The sequence below is a fragment of the Spermophilus citellus genome, assembly GCF_964194105.1.
Source record: "Spermophilus citellus genome assembly, chromosome: 1".
NCBI lineage: Eukaryota > Metazoa > Chordata > Mammalia > Rodentia > Sciuridae > Spermophilus > Spermophilus citellus.
In genome coordinates this window covers 53740329-53764148 of record NC_138182.1, presented here as the reverse complement: position 1 = coordinate 53764148, position 23820 = coordinate 53740329, and the positions used below count along the sequence as shown (strand labels likewise).

The window sequence follows — 23820 nt, the reverse complement described above, 5'->3', positions numbered from 1 at the left end:
CTAGTGGGAGTGCAAAAGGTATATCAAGTTTGAAAAACTGGCAGTTGCAAAACTACATCAAAGCTTACACAGTAGTCACACTCAGCTATATACCCAAATTAGTTGAAAACATAGGCCTATACAAAAACCTTTATATGTTTAATGCAGTTTTATTCCCAAAATGTGATAGCAACTAAGATTTCCTTTAATAGAGACTAGATAAACCATGGTATGTCCTTACAGTGGAATATTATTTAGTCTTTGAGATCACTGTCCTTTAAAGCCAAGAAAAGATAAAATGCAAACTTAAATTCACATTTCTAATTGAAAAAAAAAAAGCCTGAAATGTCTACATAATATATGATTCCATAGACGGAATTCTAAAGCCAGTACTATCAGTGATTTTGAAGGGTTCTGGAGAGAGGGTAGAAGGATTAGGTGGAACACAGTTTTTAGGATGGAGGAAGTATTCTGTATGGCATGCTGTTGATGGACACATAACATTTTAATTTTTTAAAAAACATAGGATTATTCAACACAAAAAATCAACCATAATGTGAACTCTGAACCCTATGTCAATAATGGTGTGACTATTGATATGTCATTTGTAATAGACGTACCACACTAATGCAAAATGTTAATAGAAGTTGTGCAAGTGGTAAGGGTCTCTCTGTAATCTGCTTATTTTTCTAGAAGATTAAAACATCCCTAAAAAGGATTCTGATAATATGAAAAATTAAAGGTGACAATTTTTTTAAAATTAATGTACTTGACCCATTTATATTAACTACATATCTAGCATTTACTCCAACTTTTATTAATTATTCTTATGAAAATTTTGTAGTGTTAGATCATTAGTGCTCTAAAATAACACTTGAGTTACCTAGCTTTGGTTAAATAAAATTGGACCCCAGTGAGTTTTCTGAAACTACCTTAAACAAGAATATTTTAATAATTATTGGCATGTATTATCAACTGTTTCATGGAGGATTTTCCTAATTTACATATCCTAATGGCATTTGAAAATGCCAGTCTCACTGCAATCCTGCCCTCCTTAGTTGTTCTTGGTTAGAATTTTTTTCACTGTTGGGGGCTGATGTTATTGGTGAAAAATATTATTGAACCTTTGATCACCCGAGAGCTTAGAGTTTTGCTAAGTATTTGTGTTCTAATTTTATTTATTTATTTATGAATTATTTATTTAAACTCTTTCCCCATTTCTTTCTGTTATAAAAGCAATGTTTTCTCATTTCTAAATATTAAAAGAATTGATAGTTTTCTAAAGAACACTGAGCTGCTTTAAAGGTTTTGTCCGATAAAGGGGGAAAGTATAAATAAGCAGTGGATAATGAGATAAGCTCACTATCTAAAATGGAAAATTACTTTTCATTTGGAAATTTCTAGTGCTGAAATTCAAGAGAAATATGTTAAAAATATAATTCAGTGAAAGTGGTAGAAACCAATCTACAGTAATACAGAAGTCCCCATTATGCTAAACCTCTTTTTGGTCATTTAATATTTTAACTCTCATTATTTTAAAATAGAAATTAAGCAATTACTATAATTTTTATGTATGAATGCCATGACTTGTATAATATTCATATTATCTACTATTTATTATCAATTTGATTTATATCTTTAAAATCATTATGAAAGTTTTATTATAGCTAGTAATGGTTATGAGAGTGGCATAAGCATCTTGTTTCAGTTTTAAATTTTTACTGCCACTTGTATTGGAGGGATAACCCAGTCTTTTTGAAAACTCTTATCACTATAGTGATTGTTTTTCTTCTACACACACACCTACCAATAAAAGAAAACGTCTGTTCTATAGTGGTGGTCAGTTACACCAGTAAATTGACTTTTTGAGCTTCTCATCTGAGCAATTGTAACATACTGTTTGTCAGTACATCTTCACACAATAGTTTTCGTGTGAATACCTTGAATTTATTTTCAGAGATGCTGTTTCATGTATACACAATCCACTTGATTCTGCAATGATATGATTTAATATGATATTAAAATAAATTTGTGTAAGTTCATGGAGGGTTAAACTTTATAGATCTCTCTTAGTCCCAACATTTTGATATAATCTTTTGTTATCAGTAATCTGTTAGAAATACATAAATGCTAGTTGTTTGAAGGATGTGATTCAGATATCATTTTTGTCATATGGTAGGTAAAACAGTAGAAAGAATGTTGTACTCTTGACCTCTGCTTGTAGAGGCTATCCAGGCTTGAATTTAAAGGTTATAGCAGGCATTAACACTTTAAATTGCATTGATACTCTCTTTTGATTTTACTACTATTTTAGCAAACTGTAGTTTTGGGAATTTTGTTTCTTTTGGGTAGTAGTAAAAAGCTAGATTAAATAAAGATTTTTGTTAAAAGAAGTGTATTCTGCGGTGGTTATCAGTTTTGTCTTCACATGAACATGGATTCATATTTTCTTCTACCAGGTAGTAGGTGTGTAATCTTGGGTAAACAATCTGATTTCTCTAAATCTGTTCTTGTATCTAATAATGTAGTAGTAGTTGCTTCCTTATAGGGATGTTGTGTGCTTTAAGCACTAAACATGTGCTATATTATTTAGTTAGTCCCTGTCTCATACCAAATGCCAAACAAATAAGAACTCCTGCTTTCAAGCTCAGTGTTAATATCATAGGTTGAGGTCTTCTAGAAAATCATGGGGCCATTACAAGATTCTCAGAATTTTGTCCTGTTTCTGGTGTTCACCCAAGTCTAAAGTGACAATGCTGTCATGATGCTTAGATTATGGGAATATAGTACAGAGAATTGCTAACTTGACAGTATTCTTAAAGAACCATTTCATTGTTCAAAGAGTAGTGGGTGATAATTTTTAGATTATAAAGATCACCGAGAAGCTACTTAGTTTTCATTTAAAATTTTTCTTTGTATGACTGAAATAATGGAATCTTTTTTATATGTCATCCAAATTTGTGGTGAATACTGTAAGTATATTCTAGACCCTGGCTTTGTAGCTATAAGGGAGTTTTACTTCATTCCGACAAGTAGGCCATGATTTATTACAGAATCTGCTTTTAACATTATTTTGTCCAGAATGAACAGAGTGGCTGGAGAAACTCCATCCATCTTTTGGTTTATTTGACATTTATGCCACATTAAATGTATCTTAAAAAATAACATGAATAATAAATTCTATTTAACATTGAAGATTACTCATCAGTCAGATAAATCTCTTGACAGTAACACAAAAGGAATCCTGACAAGCAATGTCTGTTAAAATTTGGATAAAACATTTTTTTTTAACCTGAACAAAGTTTTAAAACAAATAAATATTTGTTTCATTTTTATTTCAAATAACTATTATTACAAAATGTATTTAAGTTGTTCTTCATTTCAACAAGGTTAGCACTATCTCCCAAGCTTTAATTATTCTAGATTAGTACCTTATCATGGCATGACTGATTAGTGTAAATAGATCATGTCTTCTTTGCTTGTTTATGTCTACCAAAACAGTGAAAAAAAAGTATGGACGAAATAGATGAAGTTGTTGCTAATACATTTTGTGCATGTTTGTGTGCTTTCATGCTTTTGGAAAACTTTATGAATTTTTAGAAGAGATTATGGGGGAGGGAGAAAGAGAAGAATAATTGAAGCAGGAAGAGTACTCTGGTAGCATTGTGAACTTTTTCCTGAGAATGCTAGAAGATGAATAAAAAATCTTTGCCCTGGGATTTAGAGCTGCAGGATAGTTTAAAAATGAGACACTATGAATTATCAACAAAATGCTTCTCATCTGATATGTTTTATTATGTTTAGTGTCAAATATGTTTGGAAGTTTGAGTGTTTTTTTTTAATTTCACAATTATTAAATACAGATTTAGAAATTATGGGAGAAGTATTCTTCTATTTCCTATTCAGTAAGTATACTTTCTAATATTATAATGTTACCAATCTGTGTCCTACTAATTAGTGGGCAATTTCAATATGACAGCCTGTGATAAATGAGCCCCCTCCCTAAATTAGTGCTCGTTTAATAGCATCTCTGAATATGTTGAGTCTGTGTTTGACTGGAAGTACTTCACATTTATTAAATTGGTAGATATTGCAAAGTATATGGTGTTTCAGAATTCTAATTTTCAGTTATTGTTGCTCATGGATAAAGATTGAGATTGATCCATTTGATTGTTGTTTCATCATAGAGATATCTCAATATATGAATCCTAGGAGTTCCTGGCTGTTTAGCTATATAACAAATCTTTTTGGAAAACTTTCAGGCTCTACAAATTCCAGAGGGAGATAGCATTTGTCTTATTTATTATTCCACACAGGTCACTTACCTAGTTACCCCTTTCTTGAGATGGGGAGTGGACTGTCCTTTCATGAGATGGGGTAAAAATAGGTGGCTGAGAGTCTATAGAAGGAAGGAACAGTGTCCTTGAGGTAATCTCTGATACAAAGCAGAAAAGGAGCTTTAGTTTTTTTTTTTTATTGATTATTTAAAGCATTACATAGCTCATGATATATCATCTTTCATACATTTGACTCAAATTGTGTTTTGAACTCCCATTTTCACCCCAAATACAGATTGCAGAATCACATCTGTTACATATTCACATTTTTACATACTGCCATATTAGTGACTGTTGTATTCTGCTACCTTTCCTATCCCCTACTATCTTTAACGTGCTTTTTTTTTTAACAAAACAGAAGACAGATTTTATGCTAGCTTTATTATATTTATGAAAGTTTGCTGCTTTTATGTGGCCTTATCTGTTTAAAATGGTAGTATGAATTAAAAGCTAGAGTTGTAAAAAAGTCACAATTTAGATTAACATTCTCAGGTTTATATGTAAAGACTGAAATATATAGAAAAATTAGATCTGACCCAAGCATGCAAAAGTAACTTTAAGAACTAGGTTTTTCATTTTTATTCTCATTGTTTTGTTTTGTTATTTCACTATTCTTATATATACCCAGATTACTATAATGTGCATTTAATAGTTTTGGAATGGAAAGTGAATTTAGAGTTACCTTTCTGTGTTATTATATTATTCTGTTATTTTTACCTGCATGCAAACTAAAGTCCAATAACTTCCCCAAGGCTATTAACTCGTTAAGGGTATGTTTAGCATTACTAGGATCATCTTCGCATGCTAGTTATCTAGCTAGTAATGATATATATATTTATATATATTTGGCAGTACTCTTTTTAAACACTTAACTGGATATTGTGAAATCTACATTTCTTTTAAACGAGGTATCAAATAATGACTTATGTGTTCTGTTTTTAAAGTGCCAGCAACCGTTCTTTCTTGCTATGGTGCTAGGGTTATCTATTATCCCTGTGTTCATACTGCTCTAGGCCCATCACTCCCTACTGGCACTTACCAGAGGAAACCCAAACTAACTCCTGTTTACTGCTCAGATGTTAGCTTCACCACTTCTCATTTCTGATTACAGTCCATGACCACTTCAGATTATGATTGGTCAACCCTGGTCTTCTCCTCAACCCTATATATTTTTTTTAAATCCTATATACCCATTGGGGTTCATCTGATCAGCTAACTGACTTTTAAAGTGGAGAGCTCACAAATTGGTGCTCCAACACCAGTCCATTTCTCCAAGGTCTACTCATGTATTCTTAATAAGGACACTGTCACCCTTGAGGGATAGAAAGTTGATTCTTAAGGAGCAAAAAACTTATATATTTTACTACCATTTTTATATAAAGTGCAGCTGTACATACAGTACATTAATATAAGTGCAGTATACTTGTGGTTTTTACATTTCCTAGTTATAGACAATTAGACCCAATATACCTAAAAGGGTTTTTAGGGGGCATTAATGAAAACCTTAGAAATATAGTTCTGCATCTTTGTAAATCTACTTCTTTTCAAGACATTTCCACTTGAATGTTACTTAGAAGCTTTACACTCATTTTGTTTAAAACTGGAGCAATTATCTATTTCTCATCTTTTTTGACCTGTCTCAAATAATGGCATCACCTGGGTCTCTAACCCCACTTGGTTTATTACCTCCATTCCTTGGGCGCAACCTCAGTTCAGGTTGTCTCATTTCTTTACCTGAATTATCGCCACAACTCTTCAAATTGTTCTTTATGCTTCTGTTATTACCCCTGCTCAAATCTTTTATCCACACCACATAGGAGCATTCTAAAATGTATATGTAATCATCTCTTTCATCCAGTTTAGAATCAAAATTGTATTTCTATTTCATGGCATACCTTTTATTTTATTTCATGGTCTTTTCAGATTTGTGTCTTCCTGCTATTCCTACTTGCCTTCACTGACATATACACACTTTTTTTGAAGTCACTCAGCCTCTTCAGATGTGCCATATTCCTCCTCATCTATGGCTTTGGTTTAGTCAGTGTAACAACACTGTATCAAAATATCTGAGCTATTTAACTCTTAAGAGGGTTTTTAGCTCACAGTCTGGGGTTAGGGGCATGGTGCCTATCTAGGCTATTTTGGTGAGGACTGTCTCAGCCACATCCAGTGTGGTGCATGGCAAAGGCAGGAGCACATGAGGGAACAAGTGTTCACATCGGGAACCTGGAAAGAGAGAGACTGAGTGGGCTCAGGCTTTCATAGCAACACTTTTGTGAGAACTACCAACTAGTTGCTTAAGAAATCTTTTAATCTCTAAGGACCTCTCATGAGACCCCATCTCTTTAAGATTCTACCTCCCACCATAGCCATAGTGAAGACCATTTTTCCTGTATATGAATCATTGAGGGACAAACCAAGTACAAATCATACCAAGCCCCTTTCAAATGCTATTCTCTCTGAAATATGCACTTCTGAATTTTCTTCTTCCCTCTCCTAACCCCATCCTTCAGAGGTTCATTCAGTTCACATGTTGTGTTGCCCTAAAACTACTTTGTAATTGCTTTTACTAAACTATTTGTCGTATCAGGGCAAATGGTTTAAAAAATTAAACAGCTTCTTGCTTCTGAATATGTGTCAAATGATAAATGGATGAATGCCCCATTTATCATTTAGTAATTTTAGGTACTGGTATTACATAGACTTTCAGGTTTTTCTGCTTTTCTAGACATGTGACCATTAATTTTTTTTCTCAGAAAATGTTGCATCCTAGGTTGAATTAAAGTTATTTCTCATTTACAACAAATATTAATAATTTTGACCAAGCAAGTAAAAAGTACCTTTTCAAGCATTGAAATATTTGTTTTTCAAAAATGGAATTAATTAATTTTACAGCTTATTTCTTACCTACCAAATACAGTATAAACATTATTTGAGTAGGTAGATTATCAAAATACTTCTGACAATGTTTTGTCTCCCTCTCATTTTCTTTAGCTAAAGGACACAAAATCAGCAGACCAGAAAACAACATTACTTCATTTCCTGGTAGAAATATGTGAAGAAAAGTACCCTGATATCCTGAATTTTGTGGACGATTTGGAACATTTAGACAAAGCTAATAAAGGTTTGTACTTTGGAAAAAAAAAATACCTTATTGCTCTGGTCTTCAGTTCTAAATGAATATAATGCTTTTTATTTGTATATACTTCTCATTTTGTCAAAAACATTTTGTGTTCAGTGTCACATTTTAAAAATAGAAAACTATAGTATACTTACTTTAGGACTTGTCATGATTGGAGGTGTTAGTTTAATATATTTGGTAATGAAACTTTATATTTATGAACACATTGTCTTGTGGCTTAAATTTTATGGATGCATGCTAGACTTACCCTTTGCTGCTTAGTCTCCTTACTGTGTCTCCTTTGATTCCATGTCACCCACGACCACCGAATGACTGTTATATATTTGACCCCAGATGTAGCCATCAGTGTCTCCCTTTCCACAAGATCAAGATCTATTTAAAGTGGAGATCTCATTCCATGAAGACACCAGACTGCCAGAGTCTCAATTCAACCCTTTCTAATGCCCTAATTTCTAACCTGGTTCTAGTTCCTACTAAGGGTCAGAAAGGATAGAATTTTTATTTCTTGGTTATATTATGATTTAAGTTAAAAATTTTATTACCAACTTAAATACCCAGTTTTCATTTATATTTCACATTGGTTTTATGCAAACAACTTTAACTGGTTTGAAACAATCAATTTGTGTATACATTCTGGGAGACGAGATATAGAATGAGGAGTATCTGTATTCTTTTGATTTTGACCACTTGTTACTAATAATGTCATTAAAAAAAATCTCTGTTTTCTCCTACTTTCTTTTCTTTTATTTTCATTGTACTCTAGGGATAGGACCCATGGTCTTCCATATGTTCACAAATGATCTACCACTGAGCTATAGTCTCAGCCCCTGCTTTCTTCTTAATGTTGGAATTTGTGACCTTAAAGAAGGGTCGGTCTTTTATTTTCTTCTACATTAAAATGAATATTCCTTCTTAAGTGCTTTTATCATGCTCTACCTCTTTCAAATTTTTCTGTAAAATGATGCTTATAGTACTTTATCTGCAAAGAGATATTTGATTGGCTTTGATGTTCTGTGTAACAAAATTGAAAGTAAGTAGTGTTGGTGGACATTAAATTTTATAACTATCAAGTCTAGCAGACATCAGTAGTCACAGAAAGTTCCTTGAAATATAGAGATTTCTTTTGAGAAAAAGATAGTTGAGTAGGTAATAGTATTAATTGATGTTAACGCTTTCATAAGAATCAGGAAAGCGCTTTTGGATAGTCACAGTTTACATTTCTGGTTATCATTTTTCATACTTGTTCTAAAACTGAGCAGGGAGCTGGAACATTCTTCTCTTTAGATGCATTGTTTTTATTGTGAAATTCGTTTTTTTAGGAATTTTTACTTTAAATTAAGTTCTTGAAATATTTACCTTGTCTCATTTGATTGTACTTAAAATTCTTTAAAATATTAGGATGCTTTAAAAATTATTTAACATTCATAAGGACTTGCAAGCTTTGTAACTTTGTAATTTGATTTTTTTCTTTGTTTTTTTTTTTTTTTTTTTTTTTTTTTTGGTGTTTCAGTGGGGCATTTTGGGACTGGGGGTTTTATCTTCCATCTGTTACAGTGGAGACACACATATGTGTATGAGTCAGCAAATACTGCTAATATGTTTCACAGGGAGCAGCCAACTTCATATTTGAATAGAAGAAATATCACTGAATTTTTTTTTAAATAGTATAGGTGATTCTTGAATTCTTTCTGTGATTATCTAACCCAATTAATGAATGTGATTTTAGAGGAGTAAATGGAATGTTTTAGATGATATATCTGTGTTTGCTTCGGAGAACTTCATTGCTCTTATGTATCATCATTTGGAAGTTTTCAGACTTGAAGTTTCCTTGGTGAGCTAGCACATGAATTAAAAAGTACCTTTGTTTTTGAGACATAAAAAATCCTGGTCATTAGGTACTCCTAGATCAGCAGGGGTAACTTTCATTGCAACTAATGAGCTTACCCATATGACAATTTTCAAAAATCTACTTTATTAGGACTACTTCTTTTCTAAGAGATAATGGCTTACAGTTTTTCTGTTGTGTTTCAGTGAAAATATTTTGGTTCATTATTATATTTCTGTATACCATTGTAATATTTCTTTCTTTCATGAACTTCTAGGTGTTGAATACAATTTTTCTTGTCTAAACAATTAAAGTTAATTGGCTATGAATGTCTTATTGGTCAATTCTCAATAAGCTGTTTTGGTATTAAAATGAAACAATATTTTATTAATGAATAGATAATGACAAATCTTATTTTTAAAAAAAATTTGGTTGTTTTTAGGAGGTTGTATTAAAATAAAACCAAGGTAAAGTGTACAGCATAATGTGGTCAACCCTCTTTTAGTATTATCATAACTACACAAAATATGTCTATTGTTTTCTTGTCAACTCTGAATTTCAGAAATGCCATACTAACCTACTCTGTAAATCATGTATTTAGCCCTTCATTTAACAAGTTTGCACTTGGAGTTATTGTGTATGAAGTTGTGCTATTTTCTTGCGTTGGTCCAATGTGTAATTTCTGTGTCTGAATGCAACCTCACTGACATCAGGCGTCTGGCCCTAAAAACTCCTACCTTTTACTCCCGTATCCTTTACTCCCTCTTGCTCTCTGCTCCCTCTTTATATAGCTGCTGTTATTAGCCTAATAACTGTTCCCTTCTCTCTCTTTTTCTACCCACAACTTTCCTAGAGGTGTTATCTTCAATCCCCCAGGACTAAAAGTCATCATTAATTATGTTAATAACTTACAAATTTATGTCCCAGACTTTACTTCTAAGGTTCACTCTTCTGTGTCCAACATCTTTTGCCATTTCCATCTGCATCTCAAATAGGCATTAGGATCATAATGTACCACAAGACAGGATTCTTGATCCCTACACATTTAATGTCTTCTCAACTTTTGTATAATTGAGAAAACCCTTCCTGGTCCCTTCTTCTGATTTTCTTTCTCTCATTTGTCACATCTGAGTATAATCTTCAGGACCTCAACTCTGCCTGGTAGATTCTGCTGAAGTGAAATCTATGGAAAGTGGCTACTGCATGTAAAATGTTCTTTGGCTTTTTACTTCATCAAGAAACTTAAAGAAGATGTCAAGTTCTTTTTGATGCTTGTTTCTGATGCTTACTAAGAACCTCACCTAAATTTCTGGGTATGCCACCCTTTACTTCAGGATAAATTCATTGGTTAAACTGAAATTCTCACACCATTATTAAAGAACAGTTTCTCTAGTATCTTATTTTTTGTTGTTGTTGTTGTTGAAGTTATTGTAAACGGGGTAGTTTTTCTCATTTCCTTCTCAGAGGATTTGTCACTGATATACAGAAATGCCTTTGATTTATGGGTGTTGATTTTATATCCTGCTACTTTGCTGAATTCATTTACTAGTTCTAGAAGTTTTCTGTTGGAGCTTTTTGGGCCTTCTAGGTATAGAATCATATCATCAGCAAATAGTGCTAATTTAAGTTCTTCTTTTCCTATTCATATCCCTTTAATTTCATTCAGCTAATTGCTCTGGCCAGTGTTTCAAGAACTATGTTGAATAGAAGTGGTGGAAGAGGGCATTCCTGTCTTGTTCCAGTTTTTAGAGGGAATGCCTTTAACTTTTCTCCATTTGGAATAATGTTGGCCTGAGGCTTAGCATAGTTAGCCTTTATGATGTGGAGATATGTTCCTGTTATCACTAGTTTTTCTAGTGTTTTGAACATGAAAGAGTGCTGTATTTTGTCAGATGCTTTTTCTGCATCTATGGAGATGATCATATGATTCTTTTCTTTGAGTCTGTTGATGTGATGAATTGTATTTATTGATTTCCTTATGATGAACCAACCTTGCACACCTGGAATGAATCCCACTTGATCATGGTGCACAATCTTTTTGATATGTTTTTGTATTCAATTTGCCAGGATTTTTTTTGAGAATTTTTGCATCTATGTTCATTAGAGATATTGGTCTGAAGTTTTCTTTCTTTTATGTGTCTTTGCCTGGTTTTGGGATCAGGATGATATTGGCCTTATAGAATGAGTGTGGAAGTGCTGCCTCTTTCTCTATTTCCTGAAATAAATTGTAGAGTATTGGTATTAGTTCTTCTTTAAAGGTTTTGTAGAACTTGGCTGTATATCCATCTAGTCCTGGGCTTTTCTTGGTTGGTAAGTTTCTGATACTTGTGAATCAACTTAACAAAAGAGGTGAAAGATCTATACAATGAAAACTACAGAACCCTAAAGAAAGAAATCAAAGAAGACCTTAGAAAATGGAAAGATCTATCTTGGTCTTGGATAGGCCGAATTAATATTATCAAAATGACCATACTACAAAAAGCATTATACAGATTTAATGTAATTCCAATCAAAATCCCAATGGCATTCCTCATAGAAATAGAAAAAGTAATCATGAAATTCATCTGGAAATGTAAGAGACCCAGAATAGCTAAAGCAATCTTTAGCAAGAAAAGTGAAGCAGGTGGCAAGAAAAGTGTACCAGACCTTAAACTATACTGCAAAGCAATAGTGACAAAACAGCATGGTATTGGCATCAAAACAGACTAGTAGACCAATGGTACAGAATAGAGGACACAGAAACTAACCCACAAAATTACAATTTTCTTATATTAGACAAAGGTGCCAAAAACATGCATTGGAGAAAAGATAGTCTCTTCAACAAATGGTGCTGGGAAAACTGGAAATCCATATGCAACAAAATGAAATTAAACCCCTATTTCTCACTATGCACAAAACTCAACGCAAAGTGGATCAAGAACCTGGGAATTAAACCAGAGACTCTACATCTAAAAGAAGAAAAAGTAGCCCCTAATCTTCATCATGTGGGATTAGGCCCCAACTTTCTTAATAAGACTCCTATAGCACAAGAATTAAAACCAAGAATTAATAAATGGGATAGAATGAAACTAAAAAGTTTCTTCTCGGCAAAAGAAACAATCTGTGAGGTGAACAGAGAGCCTACATCTTGGGAACAAATTTATACCCTTCACACATCAGATAGAGCACTAATCTCTAAGGTATATAAAAAATCAAAAAGCTAAGCACTAAAAAACCAAATAACCAATCAACAAATGGGCCAAGGACCTGAACAGACACTTCTCAGAAGGGGATATACTATCAATCAACAAATATATGAAAAAAATGTTCATCATCTCAAGCAATTAGAGAAATGCAAATCAAAACTACTCTAAGATATCATCTCACTCTAGTCAGTTTGACAGCTATTATGAAGACAAACAACAGTAAGTGTTGGCGAGGATGTGGGGGAAAAGGCACACTCATACATTGCTGGTGTTTACTGCATATTGGTCAAGCTAATATGGAAAGCAGCATGGAGATTCGTTGGAAATATGGGAATAGAACCACCATTTGACCCAGCTATCCCTCTCCTCGGTCTATACCCAAAGGATAGCATACTGCAGGGCCACTGCCACATCAATGTTTTTAGCAGCACAATTCATGGTAGCTAAACTGTAGAATCAACCTTAGATGCACTTCAGTGGATGAATAGATAAAAAAAAAAAAATGTGGCATACACACACAATGGAATTTTACTCAGTAATAAAGAATATAAAATCTTGGCATTTGCAGGTAAAGGTAATGGCTTTAGAGAAGATAATGCTAAGTGAAGTTAGCCAGTCTCCCAAAAATAAATGCTGAATGTTTTGTCTGATATAAGGAGGCTGACTCTTAGCTTAGTGGGGTAGGGAGGGGGAGCATGGGAGGAATAGATGAATTCTAGATTGGGCAGAGGGATGGGAGGGAAAGAGAGGGGGCAGGGAATTAGTAAGGATGGTGGGATGTGATGGACATCATTATCCAAAGTACATGTATGAAGACACACATTGTTGTCAACATGCTTTATATACAACCAGAGATATGAAAAAATTGTGCTGCATACATGTAATATGAATTGTATTGCATTCCGCTGTGATTTATTTTTTTAAAAAAATCAATAAAAAGAACAGTTGCTGTAGAACAAGGACTCTTTTGGAACAGCTGAGAATAGAATTAGCTTCTAGAAAAAAGCAATATTCAGCATGTTATCATAGTGGATTCACTAATTATTCATTTCTTATCACCCCATTTTTATATTTTGAGCTCTCAGGAGCACTCCTTGATACCTTATATTTGAGTTGTTCATCCTGTTTATTTTATATACCTCTTTCTGCTTTTAAGCCTTTGTTTGTATGCTCTTAGCTAGCAGTTCTTTGGTTTGACCCAAATAATTGCTGAAATATATGTCCTGATTTCCAATGCCTCATGTGTTTCCAACATTTTATGATAAATGCTTTACTAAATAACAAATGTTTATCTTTATTCACCTACTGTGAGTGCTTAGACCACTTAATTTCCAGGTGGCTGCCACCTGGAAACTGAATAGTGTTTGAAAATTTCAAAATCATCTGCTATAACTAGCAGACAGAGTAAAGATGTGTATTAACCTTTACTCTAGCCTTCCAAAAATGCCAAGTAAAATTTGTTATCCAGGTTGATATGTATTTTGAATATTTAATATTAGTTATTAATTCAATTTTATTTTATATTCGATGCAGCATGACTCACATCATGATAGTTGGAACCATTATATCATGGAGGTCAAAGATTGGGGCCTTATGATCTGTATCTTCAAGATAAATCAATTGGTGTTTCAAATTAGTTGTTTGGTATTAGAGTTTGATGAAACTATGCTTTAGTTTACATATTTCTGTTTATATAATAAAAATGAAATTAAGTCACAGGATTACTATGTTGGTTGTGGAAATATTTATAATTAAAGATTTTATAGAAGCCAACCCATAGGCAATGTTGCATTTATTGTGTTGTTGGTTAAAAGCAAAAAAAAAAAAAATTCCTTCCTTGTGTCATTCACAAATTCATATGTTGAAGGCATGTTCTCTAATACTCAGAATTTTACCGCATTTGAAGATAGGAGCACACTAGTTAAAATGTAATCACTTCAATCAGCCTTAATCCAATCTTTTTCTTTCTTTAAAAAGAAAAGGTAAAGTTCGGACTCTCAGCCATTAGGAATATATTCGCACAGATGACAGATGATGTGAGAGAACAGTGAGGAGGATATCTGCAAGTCAAGGAGAGAGGCCTCAGATGAAAACAAATTGATCAACACCTTCAACCTTGTCTCCATATCCATGAGAATATAACTTTCTACTCATTAAGCATATAGTCTCTTGTATCTGGCGATGGCAGCCTAAGTAATCTAATATAATAACTTAAGACATTTTTCTTGTTTGCTTGTAGTTCTTTGGCTGCAGACTAGAGTACTTTAAAATTTGTTGACACTTTTTTAGACTAGTTGAGGAAGCACTTGTAGATCTGCAGTGTTGTATGTTCACTAATCATCAGTTGGGAATATCAAAGTTTCTTCTACGCACTGTCTTTTCCACATGACTTCAAAGTATGCTGTTTTGTCAATTTTCACTGCTGTAACTAAAAGACCAAACAATTTTAATGAGGGATAGCTTACTTTGGGGCTCATAGTTTCAGAGGTCTCATTCCATAGACAGCTGGCTCCATTCCTTGGGACTTAAGGTGGAGTAGGATATCATGGTGGGCGGATGTGCCAGAGGAAAGCAACTCAGTCACTCACAGGAGGAAGCAGAGAGAAAGACTAAGCTCAGCACACAAAATATTTACCCTAAAGGCACGCCCTCAATGACCCACCTCCTCAAGCCACAGCCTACCTGCCTATAGGTACCTCTCAATTAATCCCTGTTGGGATTAATGCACTGATTAAGTTAAGACTCTTATTACCTAGTCATTCCACTTCTAACCTTTCTTCCAATGTCTCACTCATGAGCTTTTTTGGGATACCTCATATCTGTACCATAACGTGCCTCAATTTTTTTTTCAATAGATGTCATATAAATTAGTACATGTGTAAGGAATATTAAGGCATTCTGAATAAGTATATTCATCAATATATACATTTCATTTTAGTGATTTGTCTATGGCATATTTTAGATTTTGCTTTAGAATGCATTCATCTACACTAGAGTTTACTTAGTTTTATCTTTTTCACTTTTTTTCTGTGTATCTAATTTCTTTGCTACTTATCCCTGTTTTGCTAGTATAGTGCATGTAATCTCAATATAAGCAAGTGTCAGATTCAAGCCTGTAACAGTCTGAATTATGTGTTATCACTTTTCAAATGGGAGACCTTATTTCACTTTATTCATTCTCCTATGGAAATGATGAAAATATTTGTGGTCTCTGAGCTATGTAGCATTGATTCTACAGGTAGACTATAAAAAGCTATGCCCAGAATACTAGCCTATGACTCCTATGCTATGTCTTATGATCTAATTTGACTATGTGTAGCTAGCCAATGAGATGCTCAAGAATTGGAAAATAATTTTACTATTAAAACAAACCAAGTGCAATAAAATGTGAATTTATTTTAAAAATGTATTTTGCCTATAGGGTTTGTATATACTTTTTGTATATATAAAATGATAGAATATGTAAGAATTTTAAGTTAAACAAATTAACATTAAGTATAAAAAAGGTATGATAAAATATAACTTGAGTCATTCCCCACGTAATAATAGGATTTATGAAGGATATTTATACTATATTACAGGTATGGTATACTGGTTGGGGCCACGTATATAAATCCTGCCAGTTTATTTCCAAGGATTATCTATATATAGTTGGCATCAAAAGTTAAAATTTAAGAATGAGCATAATAATTTTATTGTGCAAATAAAAACTACTTTGGAAAGTAGCTGAGTGGAATGGAAAGAGCATGGCCAAAATTCAATGAAGAATTAAGGATTCTGTAGAGTGACATTGAAGAACACTGGGTATAGAGGAGCTACTTGAAGCTAAAGATTGCTTTTTGAGATACTGAGCTAGGAACATTTTCTGAATCTACTGCTGCTTGGGCTGATAGATGATGATGAAGAAGAAAACTACATCAGGAAGACCTCTATATCTTTTTGGAGGTTAACAGAATGAAAGTGGCAACAATACAGCATTAATCTTTTCTAGAAACTAACAGTTTACAGTGTTTGGAGATTTTTGGCCAGCTACAGATTTGAAGTAGCTACTCGAGCTGTTCTGTCAGTGTCACCTATGAGACATAGCTAACATCAAGCAATAGGACAGTATCACCAGTGACAGCCAAGGTCTTGGAGCTCTCTTAAGCTGCTCATTGTGACGCAATATTTACTGCACCTCAGGTTGCAACATGAAGTGGGAAATTACAAACAAGGTAGATGAGAGAAGATTTCAGGGTAGTGCATTATGAAGGATGGATTAACATCATAAATCTGTATTTTACCAAAAAAAAAATCCTTAGCAATAGATGGAACAAACACATTTATGGCAGTCTCCAGACTCTTTTTGGTAGCAAGGTTGACATGTAACCTATGGGAGGAAGAGGCGTGGAGCTAATCATATGCTGCAGGCAGAATTGCCTCTTCTTCTCCAGAATCTGGGCTGTATTTAGGTAGTTTGCAAATCTTGAATTAGTAGCAGTATTCGTTTTCCAGGGCTACCACAACCAATTACTACAAACTCTGTGCCTTTAAATAAAGAAGTTCATTCTCTCAAGTTTCAGGAGACAAGAATTCTGAAATCAAATGCTTGGTGTTTCTTGGATTATAGACACATCACCCCAGTCTCTGCTTTTATCATCTCACTCCTCCCTTCTCCATGTCTCTGGTGTTGTCACTTCCCCTTATGAGCATCAGTTATTGGATAACATATCACAGGATGATTTCATCTCAAAATGCTTAACCAATTCTATCTGTAAAGACCCGATTTCCAAGAGAGTCATATTGTGTGGTTCTGGGAGGATGTCCCTCTAAGAGGGATGCTATTTAACCCCTACAGTTGTCCCTGTCATTACTCTTTTTGTGGAGTTAGCACCATCATCTTGGAGGGATTGTGAAACTTTTAAAGAAAATTACATTAATAGGTGTAACTGGAAAGCATTTGTCATTAAATTGTGAAACAGTTTGGCTCTAAACAGTTACTGTTTTTAACATTGTAAAATACCCTTGGTTTTGTGAAAATAGGAAAACAGTTAAAATTCATTTATTCCTCCAAATTTAAGGAATTTTTTATTGACTGGCAATGATAATTATAATAACCCTGATAATTTTAGTTGATAAATAAAAATGTGATCACAATTTTAGATGAAACAGACATTATACTATGGGGGAGAGGCTGTTATTTAGATTGTAATCTCTGAAGTTAGGCACCTGGGGTTCAAATCCTAGTGTGCGAGAAGTTTGACCTTAAACAAGTTTTTTATTCTCTGTACCTGAGTTTGCTTACCTATAAAATGGAGACAATTTTAAACTTACCTTAGAAGTTTCTTTTGATAAGTAAATAAGTTAATATATACATATAAATATTTATAAAGTTTAAATATCACCTAGTAAGCATAGTATAAATGTTCTCTACATTTGGCATAGTCGTTGTTGATGTTATTTTTCAGTGATTATTTTTTGTTGACAAACACCTGCCTGTGCTGTCATTAATGATGTAGGTAAACATGACTCTATATGAATAATATATCTTTATAGAATTTTAACATGTATTTTTAGAAGTTATTCAAATGAATTCCAACTGTGGGTGGCCTGAAATTTATCCAAGCTTTAGATTGTACAACGAAGAATTCTGTAGATTTATGGTACTGAAAAATGCTTGTGCTTTTCTAAAAATTAAACTAGTATACCTGTAGAAAATTATACAGATTTTAAGTGTATATCTGAATGCAGTTTTACCAGTTGGGCAGACTAGCCTAGGGAATGAAATTTTAAAAGTGGATTCTATTTTTTCTCCTCAGCTTTATCCTGAAACATTCTATTTTCACATTTTGAACTTTGGCATAAGATTTCTTTTGAAAAAGCAGTTCCAGTACTAAACAACCTTTAAGAACAATTGGACTCCAGCAACTCTTTAACTACTCTGAATTTTAGTTTTTCTAGGGATGTCTGCATGTGATTTTTTGCTTTTTAGCAAATTTTTCAGCCCAAAAATATTACAGAATGCCATATGGAAATATGAATTAACTTATGATAAATGATATATGTGATAGAAACATCTAAAACATTGTTTATTAACATTCATGGGAGAACCTCAAGAAAATAGGATCTTGAGTAATCTTTTCCCTTTCCTCAGAAAGGTTATCTTTAGGAAAGATTTTAAATTGATCAGATTTGTCCTTTAAATATCAATGTACTGTCAGTGTAATGGCAATTTCTCAGAATCTCCCTTTCAAACTATGGGTTTTATGGAATGTAAAATTTTTCTCATTAATTTTTGTTTGTTTGTTTGTTTTGATGCTATAGGGAGTAGACTCTTTGAAAACAGTTGATTAAGCTTTTGCTGCTTGACAGGCACTAAATCAGGAATTGTATTAACAAGGATCAGTCCTTTACTGAGTGTCTCTTCTATCCCAGGCATCATTTTGGGTATTGGGTAGAGCTGCGAACATAAAAGAAAAATCTTCTCTGTCTTAATTTGGTGGTTATAGAACTTGAATCACAGAAAGGATCCAGTGCACATGACATGGGGTTTCTAGCACTGGAATGCCAAGGCAAGGGTCTTTTGTTTCCTGGTTTTGTTTGTTCTTGAGGTTTTAGATTAAGTGGTTACAGAAGGTGGCCTTTAAGCAAAAACCTAAGGGAAGCATGGGAGGACAGGGTATTTGAGAGAGGCACATTTTAGGCAGGAAGAGGTAGGTAGAGGTCCCAAGATCTGGAGGTGAATCTGGCTGGAGCAGAGATGGAAAGAGAGAGCAGAAGAAGAGCTTAGGTCAGAAAGGTAACTGGTCTTGTAGTACATCATTGTCCAATGTAAGGATTTTGACTTTACATTGAGATGAGGTGCCAAAGGAAGGTTTTGATTAAAAGAGTAATATCTGACTTAAATTTTTAGAGGTTTACTTAAGCCGCTATATTCAGGGAGGGGGGAAAAAACAGTAGAGAATCTGGTAGGATCAGTAAAATTACTTGGTTGTTAAAATGATCCAACAGAGGCTAGAATGGTAAGAAATACTTAAGAAATGAATGTATTTTGAAATCAGAGTGAACAGGATTTTTTGTATGATCAAATGTGTAGGCATTGAGAGAAAGAGAGGAGTCATGATCAATCATTTATTGAGATGTAAGAACAAATTCAAGAAGGATGATAAGTTATAATTTGAAAATATGAATTTAAAATGCCTATTAAACTTCAAGGAAGTATCTAGATCTAGACAGGAAAAAATTTGGAATTTTTTCAAGCCCAGTAATATGAAGTACAGTGCTGTTGAGGCTAACCTGGTGTTCAATAGCTACACTTGGAAACTATTTTTATTTGAAATCTGGTCAGTCTATACTTGATACTTATCCTGGGGCACATTAGAAAGAACTAATATCACTCTGTCCAATGCATGTATTAAAAACCATTTTATAGTTTCTGAGAGAACAACATCTCTGTCAAGTATGTCTTTTTATTTAATATTTACTATGTTCTTGAATATCTTGTTTGTCCAAACGAATTTTCAAATTATTATAGCAAACAAGGTTTTCTTTTTATATACTTCTCCCATGAATATAGTTTTGTCTTCTAGAAAGCTGCCATCTTCTCTTTAATATCTTCTTCATAGTTTTAGAAAACAAGGCTGCCTGTGTCTTTCCACAGTGGGTGAGGTGGTACACAGAACTGACTGGAGGCCTTTGGTTGGTTGTCCTCTTTATTTCTTCCATCTGCCTTCAGCCTTTTTCCTGTTTCCAGGTCTCATGTCAAATGTAGGCATTTCTCTCACATTAGAATGTGAAAACAACAACACATAACCACCATTGTATATGATATAGCAAATTAATTAGGGACTGCAAGTTATGGTGTATTATTTCATGGAGTCCCATCAAGAATCGGAACAATGGGAAGAAAGAATGTTTGAGTAGAGGAAGTACAGCTACTAGATAAGGATGGCTGGGCATTCACTTACACTGCTTCTTTCAATTTGCTCTGATCTGTTTTGAACGAAGCTGCAATTTATTTTCAGTTTTGTGGCTTTTTTTTTATAATCTTGTTTTGTTTTTGTACATTTCTGTCATAATACGTTTATAATGGTATTCTAGAGTTTTGATTTTATTTTAGATCTACTTAATATTCAGTATTTTAAAAAATACTGGTGAGGTTATTTTTCTCTTCTGATTTTATTATTTAAACTTGTATTTATAAAACATTATAGCTTTATTAGAATATTCTAGTAAAATTATTTTTTATGGGAGTTTGAAACTCAATAGTTTCACACAAAAAAACAATATTCCTTTTAGGGTAGATAGTTTATTTAATCTAAAATTTTTTTAATATTTATTTATTTTTTTAGTTGTAGTTGGACACAATACCTTTATTTATATATATGTGGTGCTGAGGATCAAACCCAGGGCCTCGTAAGTGCTAGGCAAGCACTCTACCTCTGAGTTACAACCCTGGCCCTAAAAGTTTAAATTGTAATAAATTATTATTTAAACTTTCTTTAAAAGAGTTTCACTGTATTATGTCATGATGTGTAAAATGAATTAGGCATTTCTCAGTATACTTGTTATGAAAGAATGATCAAAACCTTCAGGAGATATTTAGAGGAGTTTTAATTATAAAGATTACTTAAATGTATATGATTTCTATTCTTTTTTACTTCAAATCTTAGCAGAGTAAATCTTAGGCCATGGTATTATAGAAACATGTATTCATGATTGCTTTAAACTTAAATATTTATAGTTGTAATTTTTAAGTTTTATTCTACAGCTACTTTAGCACCTATGGTGTATAATTATCATGAGGACAACACACTTGAAAAGAATCTTGTTTCTTAGATTTTAATGTCCTGGATATTTAATTTGTTATATTTTCCCATTTTAGTTTCAGTGCTTTTATCATGAGAGGTTAAAGTTAAATCCAGAGTCCATTCCTCCAGCAAACATTTATAGTATGTTATATAACTGAAGGTACAAAGGTTAAATAAGATATGGTATCTTCCCTTAAGGAATTCTCAGCTAGTTGGGAGCAGAAGATCAATGTCAATAGTGTATGGTAGTTGTAAAGTTAGATTCAATTACCAGTTAGGGTGGGTGGTAAGGGCACCTCACCAGGGATCTTGCTGGGTGTTTCAATACTTGTTATAAAGTACATATAGGAGTAATCCAGGGGTAGAGAACAGAGAACATAGACACATTATTTCCAGAATCAGGGTTAGGATGATGGGCAGGAGAAACTACATATGCTGTATATTGTTTTGAGAGTAACTTGATGGAACATGGAATGCAGCCAGCTTGGTTTTGTGTGGGGCCTTTGTTTAGGAGCTCAGATGTTATGTAACCAGTCTACTGGCATGCTGTAAACCAGGAAGAGACATCTGTAAGTCACTAGGTGCTTGGAAACCCTCATGTACATTCTGATAAAAACACTGGAGAAAAACAGTAGGAGATCATAGAAGAAATAAGAGTCCCCAAATGTAAGTACTGTTTGTGAAGTCAAAGGCCTGGGGTGTCACAATTATTTGGATCTGAGGATTGCAAGGGGGAGAGGGGTGGAAATGAGCAGATTACTAGTACAGGAAATAGTTTGTGATCCTTCCGCCCACTGAGCTGTGAGATTATGAATGAGCTGGTTGAGGGCAAGACACGTGTCCAAGTTGACTAAGAACCCACCTGATGAATTATTAACTGAGTAAAATGGAAAAGAAAGAATTGCCTTAAAATAGTTTAATCAACTCTGATGACAGTTCTGTTTTATTATTTTTCTTCTAAATAATGAAACAGAATATTTCTTGATTTAAGAAATGACTTAATTTAAAAGATAAATTCAAACACATGTCTCATATAGGTACACAAATAAAATAACACTTCTTTGAGAATTTCCAATTTAAAGCTCTCTAGTTTGGATTTCTAGTTTTAAAAAAAAAAAAATTAGTGACCTTAAAGAATTTGACTTGTGTAAAGTGTGGTAAATTATGTTTGATGATACATTAAGGAGCTGTCCTTGGAAATATAAAAATTGCTGAAAAGGAAAACACCAAGGGAATTCTTAAAATGCTCTTTAGTTTTATCCATCAGATCACTCTAAACATTAGATTGTAGTTTATTAGCCTAGAATTCACACACTCCTCTCTCCCTTCCAAGTGTGCCTTGGTCCTTATTTAAAAACCAACAGTGAGAGGTTGGTCGATTATATTTAAATCCACTTAAGAATAATGCACAAGTAATCTAATCAGAGACTGCTGATGAAGCATAAGAGATGGCTTTAGTAGGATTTCCATCATAGAGTAGCTGCAAGAACCATTTTTAAAGGTAGCTTACTAGTGATGGTGCTGACCTTAAATGTTTGGATATGCCCCCAGTATTCATAAGAGTTGAAAATATCAACTCTTCTGGGCTGACTTCCACACTAGCCTGTTCCTGGCCTGGTGCTTGTAGTGATGACTTCACTTTTCCTTTCATTCTAGTATTACTTTTTTTAAAAAAAAATCTTTAAGCTTTATCATTTCTTATTTACTTAGGAATATGAAAGCCGTGGTGTATTCTTTTTCAAAAAACTTCTTCATACTGCACTATTTGGTTTGATGTATTATGAAGTATCTCTGAAGTAAAAATATATGGTGAGATGCTTCCCATTCCACTGATGTGGAAATTGGTCCCAGGAGAAGTTGCTTCAGATCATGAAGAAAGCAGTTTGACCCACTGGTTAGCAATGAGTTGGATAAGTCTCAAGTCTTTCCTTTCATGGGGAATGGTCTCCAGAGGTACTAATAATATGATTCCAGAGTTAGAAATATTAGCCCAACCCCTGACATCCAGGGAAAGAGGGGGACTGCAGATTGAATTAAATCGTGAATGGGCAATGATTTAATCTCTAATAACTTATAATAAAAGTTTCAACAAAGACTATGAAACAGAGGCTAAGGGAGCTTCTGGGTTGTTGAGAACATGGATATGCTGGGAGGGCATGTGCCTAGAGCAGGTGAAGAATCTGTTCTACCCTCTCTTTCTTATTCTTTGTACTGTAAATCTCTTCCATTTGACTGTTCCTGAGATGTGTCCTTTATAAAACTTTAACTGTACATATAGCAGTTTCCTAAGTTCTATGAATTATGAGACTTAAGGGAGGGAACTTGTAGAATCCTTCAATTTATAGCCAGTCCTTCAGAAGTATGGATGGCCTCTTGGACTTGCAGCAAGCATCTGATATGAGGCAGTATGGTGAGACTGAGCCTTTAAGATGATGACACTAACTCTTAGTAAGTAGTGTCAGAGTTCAGTTGAATTGTAGGAAATCCAATTAGTGTTAGAGAGTTAAAGAATTGATTGGTGTTAGAACAATACATTTGATGTCAGGGAAAAAAAAAATCTGAC

The 23820-nt window shown here is 33.6% G+C and overlaps 1 protein-coding gene and 1 long non-coding RNA gene across 5 annotated transcripts in view; both read left to right on the top strand.

Moving 5' to 3' along the window:
• LOC308654458 overlaps positions 1-23820 on the top strand; it is a 1408498-nt gene that overhangs the window by 1070221 nt on the left and 314457 nt on the right. The gene's annotated exons all lie outside the window — the stretch shown is intronic.
• The window catches only part of DIAPH3 (diaphanous related formin 3), a gene marked incomplete at its 3' end in the record, with an annotated part of 478285 nt that overhangs the window by 278192 nt on the left and 176273 nt on the right, over positions 1-23820 (top strand). For all 4 annotated transcript variants that reach the window (XM_081278663.1, XM_081278662.1, XM_081278661.1 and 1 more), the window contains one exon: positions 7311-7440. In XM_081278663.1, coding sequence (XP_081134789.1) covers positions 7311-7440 — 130 coding nt within the window. The remainder of the gene's footprint in view (positions 1-7310; positions 7441-23820) is intronic.